The 10,857-nt window shown below is 41.4% G+C and overlaps 1 protein-coding gene across 1 annotated transcript; it reads left to right on the plus strand.

Annotated features, from left to right (window-relative positions):
* Window positions 1-2,176: 2,176 nt before the first annotated feature.
* LOC131248179 (heavy metal-associated isoprenylated plant protein 4) lies at window positions 2,177-8,697 on the plus strand. Its single transcript, XM_058248283.1, has 4 exons — window positions 2,177-2,540; window positions 6,538-6,698; window positions 8,143-8,230; window positions 8,309-8,697. The coding sequence occupies exons 1-4, from the start codon at window positions 2,432-2,434 to the stop codon at window positions 8,659-8,661; spliced, it is 711 nt and encodes a 236-aa protein (XP_058104266.1). The 5' UTR covers window positions 2,177-2,431; the 3' UTR covers window positions 8,662-8,697.
* The last annotated feature ends 2,160 nt before the right edge of the window (window positions 8,698-10,857 follow it).

Consider the following 10,857-nt stretch of genomic DNA (forward strand, 5'->3'; position numbering starts at 1 on the left):
GTGCAAGATCCAATCCAACCATCAGGTCGATCCAATGTTTTAAACGTTCTTTCTAAGAAATAAATCCAGCCCACTAAACATTTTAGCCGATATTAGAAACAGGTGGACGGGATAGAAAATTCTGCCATATTTTATTTTTATTTTTTACAACTGTGTATTTGTTTCGTAAACTCCGGCCCACCTGACTTGCTCACCAACCCTGACTGATGGAGTCGAGCATCTGCATGGCGCGCGGTACCCGTATGATGGATGTATCTGGCACCGACGTTGGATGGTGGCACATGTGGCGTGTACGTTAACTGCGTTGTAGACCCGAGTGGGTTTAGCAATGATCATGTCCCTAATATACCCTTTTAATAATCTTTCCCACGTTATCGGCATCAAAAATAACTAAATCAGTACCCCATATATATATATATATATATATATATATATATATAGGGAAAAGGTACTATGCGCTCGACCTCGCGATAAGCTCCGAGGTCGAGCTGTGTGGGCCCCACCGTGATGCGCGTCGACCAACAACACCGTGCATTTGATGGGTCCCCTCTAAATTATGGGATATCCCAACAATCAGCCGTATATGGAACTCAGGTCGGCCATACCATCTAAAATCATGTGAAAACATGCCAAAAACATATAAAAGTACTTGGTGGGGCCCACTTGAGTTTTGAATGCTGGTGAAACTTAGTCTGAACCCTCATCCAAGTGGGACACACATAATGGATATGGGCTGGATTTGTAAACCACATCTCGGTGGGCCCAAAAAATGATTATGAATGTTTTAATGGTGCACAGCCCCTCCCCACTTCTGTATGTGGTGTGGCCCACACAAGTGACGGATTGACTTGATTTTTAAGACCTAGGCCCACAATGGAATGGTGCATCTGGCTGATAGGGTAGATGTTCGAAATGCATCACGGTGAGGCCCACACAACTCGACCTTATGGGGCGGTCCCATCAGCTCGAGCACAGGGTACCTTTTCCCATATCTATATATAAGCTTTCCATGACTTCGAGCTCCATGGGCTCCTCGGTGATGTGGTCGGACATCCACCCGCCCCCATCAATTAGATGCATGCTTCCATGGTGGGCTGGGAACCTAAAATCCAGGCCAATCCGTTACTTAGGTGGGCCACACCACAAATGATAGTTGAGAGTGGATGCCCATCTACTAAAACCTTCCTAATTGTTTATATGGTCCACTAAGATATGTTTCAAACATCCAGCCCACTCATTGTGGGTGTCTCACTTGAATTACAGGTTATACTAAATTTTAGGTCGTTTCAAAAATTAGTTGGACCCTACCAAGTACTTTTTGATGTTTTATGCATAATTTTACATACTTTCATATATGATGTAGCTCACATGAATTTCAGCTACAGTTTATTTTAACAATATCGCATAACTTAGAGGGGTTCTACCAAATGCACGGTGTGTGTCGGTCGCACGTGGGGCCCACGGAGCCCAACCTCTCCCATGAGGTCCACCTCCTCTGTCAACCTTTGTAATTTTCCTTTACCATGACCAGTATTGGAAGAATAGGAAAGTTAAGGATTATTCTCAGAGAAAGACATTGATGCTCTGGTAAAATGGGCTTATTCATACACGTGCACGTACCATTGTAGACATGGTGTACAGGTACCGCCAATTAAACCGGTCCAAATCACGAGGCCCACTCTGGGAAGAAAAGAAACCCAAAGTCAAATAGATTATCTAAATTCAACACCAGATCCATAGCTCAACTGGCAGACCGAGTGAAGATACCTCGTTTCAACACTTGAGGTCTTGGTATGGATCCCTAGCGGGGGTGGCTAACATAGAGGGTTTGTATTGACATGGGTATGTACTAACAAGCTAATAAGAAAAGAAATTAAAAAAAAATAAAATAAAATAAAACATTATCCAAATTCACAACCAATAGATGCTTCTTGAATTTGCACCATGCACCATCTTTCATTTTTGACCATGTATTCTGATGTTCGCTCAGAAATCACCATCCATGCGAAGCAATTTTTGGATTATGGTCAATCTAGAATCGCTCCCACATTTCAACATCTAGCACTTAATTACACGTATGGCATTCATGAAGCGTCTGTGTGCATACACGTGGATAGCTATATACTCAACCAGCATATCAAACAAGTTTCTACTTTCGTGAGTATTCCACGTGTGCAGGCAGAGAAGGGCAAGAAACGTCGTCTTTTCTCTCCTGTCAAATTCAATCTCTTCCTTACAAATAATCAAGGGTCAGTTAACTACCCTTAGCAAATCCCAACCACCGAACCCTTCTCTGCCAAAAAGCTCTGCTGAACATCCAATTCCAAAAAAAAAAAAGATAGGACTCTTCCTATCTTGATTGAATATGACCCTGTTTTGCATCTTTTCATGATTGTAATCGATATCTTCAGTTGCTTTTCTGGGAGTAAAGATGGCCGAGAAAAAGGGCGGAGATGGGATTATCAGTGCTGTCTACAAAGTCAATCTTCATTGCAAGCAATGTGCACGTGAGATCGAGAAGCCCCTACGAAAAACCAAAGGTGAGACTGACTGCCCACTCGTCTTTAATGTTCATCACTGAATACTCAAGATATTGCAGGTGGGCCAGTAGATCCAGGCCTTCCATCTAGCGACTAGCAGGTCCCGTCCATCGATGGCCGCATTTAAAAATCTCCATGAACGGATGATCTTATCCGTTTGGATGGTGGCTATGGAATTGACGGTTATGATAAAGATGGATGAACCAGGAAGCTGGTTTCTAGAATGGTCGATTTCGTGTGATTTTCGATTCAAGGCCATCTACGGTCACAGCCCACTAATTGAATGGCCGGAATTCCCCCCCCCCCGCCGTTTGTCAGGCATACCGCATGGACGCCTCGTCTAGATACAGTAATCAAGGGTCGGTATCAACCAATCTGCATTCAGGGGATCGGTTGGTGGGCCCACTCTTGATTATTTAATTCGTTGTATTTGGGTGGTGTGGATGAGGTTGGATCATCCACAAAATTTTAGAATTAGAATATTCTACAAACATTGTAGGTGGGGCCCACCTTAGTGTACGTATGGCATCGAGCTTGCTCAGAAGGGTCACCTAACCATGAAAATAGGAGACCCTGAAGCACGGTGCAACTTGGCTGGGACCTCAGAATCGGCAGGGTGGAAACGGATTGGCTACTCCCCCTGCCATCCTCCAATGGCTGGTGGTCGGTGCTCTGTGGACCGACCATGATGTATGCGTTTCATCTGCCGTCCATCTATTTTTCTGGATCATTTTATAGTATGAGACCAAAAATGAGGTACATCTGTATCTCAAGTGGACCACATTACAGGAAAGTGTTAAATGAACATTGACCATTAAAAACTTTTTAGGGGCCATAAAAGTTTTGGATCAAGCTGATCTTTATTTTTTCCCTTCATCTGGGTCTGTATAACCTAATCAACAGATTGGATGTCAAATAAACAGCACAGTGGGGCTTAGGAGGATTTTTAATGGTGGACATAAAATCACCATTATTTTCCCGTGGTGAGGTCCACCCGATATTTATATCCCTCTCATTTTGGATCAAGCATTAAAATGATCCGTAAAAATGAATGAAAACACATGCATCATGGTGGGGCTCACATAGCACCTACCACCAGCAAGGTGAGTAGCCAATCCGTTTCCCGGCAGGGTTGGTGGTCTGACACTGAGAAGCGGATTGGCCACACACCAGCAACCAAGCTGGTGTGGGTTCGTGTGCTGACGCTCCTCGAGCTCCCATTTATACTAACGGTTTAAAGGATATTAAAGTTACGTGGCCCCATGATGATGTATTTATCAAATCTACACCATTCATCCACTTTGCAAGATAATTTTAGATCTTGATCCAGAAATAATTAATTTCTAAGGTTCAAACGTACTACACCACAATTATCAGTAGGGACAATGATTCTCACTGCTAAAACATTCATAGGGCCCACCATTACACCTATGTTCCATTCGATCTGTTTATAAGGTCACACAGATTTGGATAAAGAGAAAAAACAAATATCATATTGATCCAAAATTTTTATGACCTCAAAATGGTTTCAATGGCAGGCGTTCAATCCTCCACTGCTTTTTACAAGGTGAAACACTTGATTTTTGGAGCTGTTTTATTTTTGGGCTCAATATATTTGGGCTCTAAGCTTCTTCTTTTTTTTTTTTTTTTTTTTCTTTTTTTAAAAGGGGGTGTGGGGGGTTAGCTTGTTAGTACACACACTCCATGTTAGCCACACCAAGACCTTAAGTGTTAAAACGAGGTATCTCCACTCGGTCTGTCAGTTGAGCTATGGATATGGGTGTTTTCCATTGTGTCTGCCAGTTAAGCTATGGTTCTGGGTGTTTTTTGGGTTCAAGCCTTAGGATAAGCTCACCAAGTGGACGGATAACTTAGATATAACTCATACCTGGAATTTGGCTACGATCAACCCACCAGCCACATCGGTGCGGTGCTGCGTTGTACACCAGCAAATCCGCTTCCCTGGTGTACCACACACCACCAACCTGGCTCGTGTGTACGAATGGTTCAAAGGATATCAAAGTTATATAATACCCACAAGGATCTATTTAATCTATCCACACCGTTCATTCATTTAGCTAGAACATTTTAGAGCATGATACTAAAAATGAATCATATAAAATTCTCAATGTACGACACCACAAATATCAGTGGGGAGAATGATTCTCACCATTAAAACATTTATAGGCCCACTATAATGTTTTTTTTCTATCCAATCTTTTATAAGGTCACACGGACATGGATTAAGAGGAAAAACAAATATTATATTGGTCCAAAACTTAAATGACCCCCAAAAGGCTTTCAATGGTAGACGTTCAATCTCCCACCTCTTTTGCAGTGTGGTCCACTTGATCGTTGGATCTGTCTTATTTTACAGCTCAAGCCTTACAACAAGCTAGCCAAAAGGATGGACGGTTTGAATATAACATATACCTAATGGTGGGACCCACAAAACTTGGTGACTTCAACACACGCCAGCCAATCTGTTTCCGACAATGGGGCTCCCTCATCTATGACACCAGCCCCAAAATTGAAGCAAATGCAAATCTCAGGTGGACTGCACAACAAGTAACAATGGTTAATGACTATAAAAAATATTTTATGAATCATAAAAGCTGATATTTGTATAGTCTTTAAGAAATTTTCAATATTGCAAGCTCAATAACCAATGTTTCCTATGGTGTTGTCCACATGAGATTTATATCCGTTTCATATTTTGGTTGATGCTATAAAATGAAATGCCAAAAAAGATGGACAGTACAACGCATACACTGAGGTAGGTCGCATGGTCAGCCAACCACCCACATAGGTAGTTCCAGGGTCCCAGCCAAGTGACGCCCCCCAAAAAACAGACCAATTCAACTGTTACTTAGGTATCCATGTGAATTTGGAGGTTATTTTTTGGTTGTACATCATTTTCTAAGGCATGGACCACCTGATTATATTATAAGACAGATTTGTTTGGAAATCCTATGACCATGAAGGAGCACGCGCGCTTGACAAACAGCTTGTATCATATCATCAAACCTCCCCACCTGACATTTATCAGGCATCCGGATTGGATGCCTCGCCCTGATCGAGATCAGTGTCAGAGAATCCACATTCGGGGGATAAGATGTTGGCCACTCCTGATTCTTTGTGCATTGTATTTGGGTGATGTGGATGAGGGTTGATTATTTTACTAACATTGCCAGTGGAGCTCATCTTGGTGTATGTCATTGAACATTCCAGAAGAGTCGCCTGAAAATGAAAATGGGACACTCCATACCACGTGAATTTGGATGGTTTATGGTGGTTGGACATCATTTTCTATGACATGGACCACCGGCTAATTTTATAAGACAAGTTTGTTGAGAAATCCTATCATCATGAAGGGAAGAACTTCACAAGTCATTTCTATTGCATAAAACAATACAGTGGGCCATGTCATAAAAAGCATGCAACAGACAACCATCCAAGAACATCTGAATCACGTGGAGGCTCGCAAAATAATTAGAATGGCCTTGATTTTTGAGGTGTCCAATTTAATGATGGGTTAGTGTTTTCATCGCTAAATAGAATTTGTGATGCAGTATTTGCAACAAATTTGGCGACGAGGAGCACTCGTCGTGAAAAAGCTTTTGCAACGAGTTTGGGGCTTCTAGCAACGAGTTGACTAATTGCAAAAAGTCTAAATTGTTATAGCGAGGGTAATCCTTCTTGACAGATTGGATGCTACGAAAACATCAAGGTTGTCCCAATGCACAAGAACAGAGGATATGTCCTGGTAGACTTCTCCGTTGACATCTTTAGTCCCGAAACTGATAGCACATGTTTATACTGATACCTGAAATGTACCCACAATTGATTTTGTAACCAAACACTGTCCTGCCCAACGCAATTTTTGAATTTTGCAACAGCCAATGTGCCATCACTATCTTAAAAACCTAAGATAAAGAGTATAGCATCGATCAAAAGCAAGGGACATTCTTAGTTCTTACCATGTCCTATAAAACAGGAGTTCAAAAGGTGGAAGTCGACATGGAGGAGAGCAAAATCACAGTCGTCGGTGCAGTCGATGGGAAGAAAATTCAAGAACTGATTGTGAAAAAGAGCAAGAAGACGGTGGAGATGGTATCTGTCGAGGCCAAGAAAGATGAAACATCAAAGAAAGAAGAAGTAGGCTTCCCATTTCTTCAATGAATACATCTGATACTGAGCCCCACACAAATTCAATCCATGCTTAGTTGGTGGGGTCGAGTATTCTCCATCGTGGCGATCGTCTTCTCCCGTGGACAAGATTCATCCACAAAGTGAATCACGTAGATCTGTGTTTCATGAAATTCGCTTAGAGTATTCGTGGGTGAAGGGGTCTCGCTCGCATGTGCCAACTTAGAGCAGCTGTATGAGATCCAGGCCATTATTCATCAGGTGGACCACAATGTGAACATTCCTTAGTTCTAAAATCAGATAGTCACTCGTCAGTTTTACCAGACTTTCATATGAAAAATAGACAGTTGGAAACAATATCCAAATTCTAATTTGGCCCACCTGATGAGTGAACTAGATGGACTTTTACAACAGTTGTTCATAGTGGGCCAACATGATAAATGGCCTAGATGGCATCCATGCCAGCCCTTTCTCCATCTCACTTGGTGTATGCCCCTTCAAGTTCCCGTTCTCACAATTACTAAAATTTTCATGCTGCATTCAGAGATGCAAATTATGCAGAATGCTGTGATCCTAGCAGCTTCCTTCCTGTGGCCAGAGATCAGCTTAACCTACTAATCGACTTGTGAGCCCCACAGTGACTTATTAATGGCAACCAATCCGTCCAGCTTGTGCACCTACATCTTTTCTCCTTGCATCCCAAAACTCAGGTGGGCCAAACCATGTAAAAAAAAACTTTTCTTTTTAATAATGACAGGGTGTCCCCGTTTCCTTTTGAGGTAAGACTATTCCCTGCGTATGTACGCAATCACCTGCCGACCATGTGCATCGGGTAATCCACGAAGAGGAGACTCGAACTTGTGTCTATGTGGATCAAACACACGACCCAAGATGTTCACCGAATTCGTGATAGTACACCATGTAAACTCATTCCTAAAATCTCTTAAATTACATTATGTGGCCCACCTGAGTAATGGACTGAGATGGATTTTTACAACTCCACTCTTACTGGCAGGATGCATCTTCTGAATGGATTAGATGTCATATATCAAACACAGCGGACCTAACATACAATCTAGAAGATTTTTTATGTCAGCCTCTGCCCCAACTCTTCCCTATCGTGTTGCCCATCTGGAGTTATGGATTAGCCTGGATTTTGGGATCCAAGGAGAACACTAGGAGACGGGTTGGATATCAAATAACGATGAACCCACATGTAAATTTCTAGGTTAAACTTATCCTACAGACATTTGTAGTGGATCTGGCCTCCTTCCTTTATGCTCCATTCAATGCAACAAATTCCCCATTGATCAAACAACATAATCCTTCCCTGCACGCATACATACATAAACATATGATTTTATACATGTACAAAGATAGGTACATGTATAATGTACACATACACGTGTATTTGTTACTGCTATAATTTTTTCTTTTATTTTTTTCCCTTCAGGTCGCTTTGATCACAACTGTAATTAAGGTTCCAATGCACTGTGAAAATTGTGAATATGATCTGAAGAGAAAATTGGTTAAAGTCAAAGGTAAGGATGATTCGACTTAAACCAACCATCCAACTGAAATCAATTTCAGGACTTGACTATTTTTGCCCGTAAATGCAGGCGTTCGAACTGTAAAGATCGATTCAAAAGCACAGACATGTACTGTGGAAGGCACTGTGGAGTCACAAGAACTGATCAAATACGTTCAAAAGAAGTTCTCACACAAACATCCGGAAATCATTGTCCTGAAGGAAAAGAAGGTGGAGGAAAAGAAAGAGAAGGTGAAGGAAGACGGACCGCAGAAGAAAGAAAAAACAAAGGAAGAAAAGAAAGTGGAAAAGAAGGTGGAAGTGATATGGGAAAAGAAAGAGGAAGAGAAATGCGAGGAGCGCAGCGCTCCTTATTTTGTGCACTGCACCCATGCCCCAGAGCTATTCAGTGATGAGAATCCAAATGCATGCTGTGTAATGTAGATATTAAAATAATTAAAATAAAAATAATCTTTTATAGCCTTCTTTTAATTTGATTTGGCTAATGGTAACTTGATGTAGAGCGGGTTGCGTATAGTTTCATGGCCAAGATGGATCAGAAAAGGCTCAATCGACGAGAAAAGTAATCCGGACCATCATACCTTAAATTGGGCGTATCTCACAATCCGGTGTATTTCGCAATCCGAAATGAGCTATCGGACGTACCACATATGATTTTGGGGTAAGATGAGCTACTTTAGCCACCCAACCTGCTATGCCGGGTTGCCCACACCGAATTTGCGAAATACCATCAGATCAACGGTTGTTTTCCTATTTTAATTCTACTTTTACTATAAATAGTAATTAAGTTTTAGTTTGATATAACTCTTCTTTCGTTGAGCTAGAAGTGCTTGAAGCCAAATAGGACACTTACTATTTTTAGCCATGACCATTTATAAATAGTAAGTTTACTATATGAGTTTTAGTTGTAGTTTGATTATGAAACTTCTCCCGTGGCTTACTATCCCTATTTAAGGGGTCACGAACTCATTTATTTCATTAATCAATAAAATTGCAAATTTTATAGAATTTATTTATATTTTTCTTGCTTTTTCCTCGTGTCTCTATGAGGAGTCAGAGAAGCTCCGTGTATTCGGAGTAATTATCCTTGAAGAAGACGGTGATCGACCAAATTACGTTCATCCATATGTCATAACTTTTTAAGCTAAATCAATGGCTATTTGAGTAAGTGTCCAAGTAGAACAAAATCTGTGGGACAGTAGCTCTGTGCGGTCCACCTTATAATGTTCAGTGATTAAATCTCAAAGTTAGCTCAATCCAAAAATCAGGTGGGCCACATCAGGCTAAAACAATCTTAAGAACATGCCGTGTGGTCTGCATGAGTTTTGCATCACGCGGATTCGAGGTGCATCTGTTTATCCTTTTGATCATCGCATGAGGAACGGATTGGATGGAATATAAAACCCCATGGAGGGGCCCACACAAATACTTATGGTTGGCGTCTTTTACCATTGTCTCATGTGGTGTGGCCCACCTGACTTGTGGATCGGATTGATGTTTATCAACATGAACTAACGGTCAGGGATTCACGGGATGGACATAGTGGATGTCACACACGCAATTTGTTGGACCACGTGGAGCTCACTGTTGCACCCAACCGGGTACAACATGTGTTGTAGAGGACTGTGGTCCAATTTTGTACGTACAAGCACAAAAACACGAGGTGGGCCAGTTTAGAAGCAGTGGAATTTTATTTTTTTAATCTTTTTTATTATTATTATTATTTATTTTTCGCAGGTACGGTGGGATCGGACCCTGCAGTCTCAAGATTGCCACACAAAATACTGTTCCATTGAGTGATGGCAATGTACCTGACATTGTATCAGGCCTCATGTTTTCGGGCACAACGAAAGCAGGCCGATAAATCCCATTCTATCTGCTGTTATAGTCATCTGTCAGGGCTGATATCTTGCTAATTATGGAATACTTAATTAAGATCAATTAAGATAGAAATAAATTAAATAAATTAAAAGTTAGGCCTGACGCTGAAACCAGGCCTATCCGTGATTCAGGTGGGCGACACCAAGGGAAACAGATTGGAGGATGGCTGTCCCCATTGTCCACTATTTCTAACCATGTGGTCCACCTAAACCACATATGGGCCAGCTTTTTGGGCCCTGGGCCTAATTTGGGGTGATAGACCTGATGTTGAAGTAAATATCACAAACACATCACAGTAGAGGCCACGCAAGCTGCCACCCTTTTGCTTGCATGCATGGTATCATGCAGCATGACTTGGGGGAGACCATACAACTCTATATATTATACTGATATGTATACAAACTAATTCAAAACTATTAGCTGATAACAACTATAACAGCTCCCTTTACGGGCCTGGCTCACATGTTGAATAGCTAAGGTACCAGAGAACTGGGCCCGTATTAAAATGAGCACTGGCAACATGCAGTATGCCAAAAATTAGAGCATGTGCTCGTTGAGCGAGCCAGACATCTGCTGAAATTGGCCGGTTGGATTTTTATTTTTATTTTTATTTTAATATAGTCACGCATTTTTATCATACAAGTTTGATCTGCCTCATCTACAAACCAACTTTATTTATGGTTTTGGACATATACTCAAAGTGTACACTACCCAATGAATAGCCCGGATGTCTGACAC

The sequence above is a fragment of the Magnolia sinica genome, chromosome 6, assembly GCF_029962835.1.
Source record: "Magnolia sinica isolate HGM2019 chromosome 6, MsV1, whole genome shotgun sequence".
Taxonomy (NCBI): domain Eukaryota; kingdom Viridiplantae; phylum Streptophyta; class Magnoliopsida; order Magnoliales; family Magnoliaceae; genus Magnolia; species Magnolia sinica.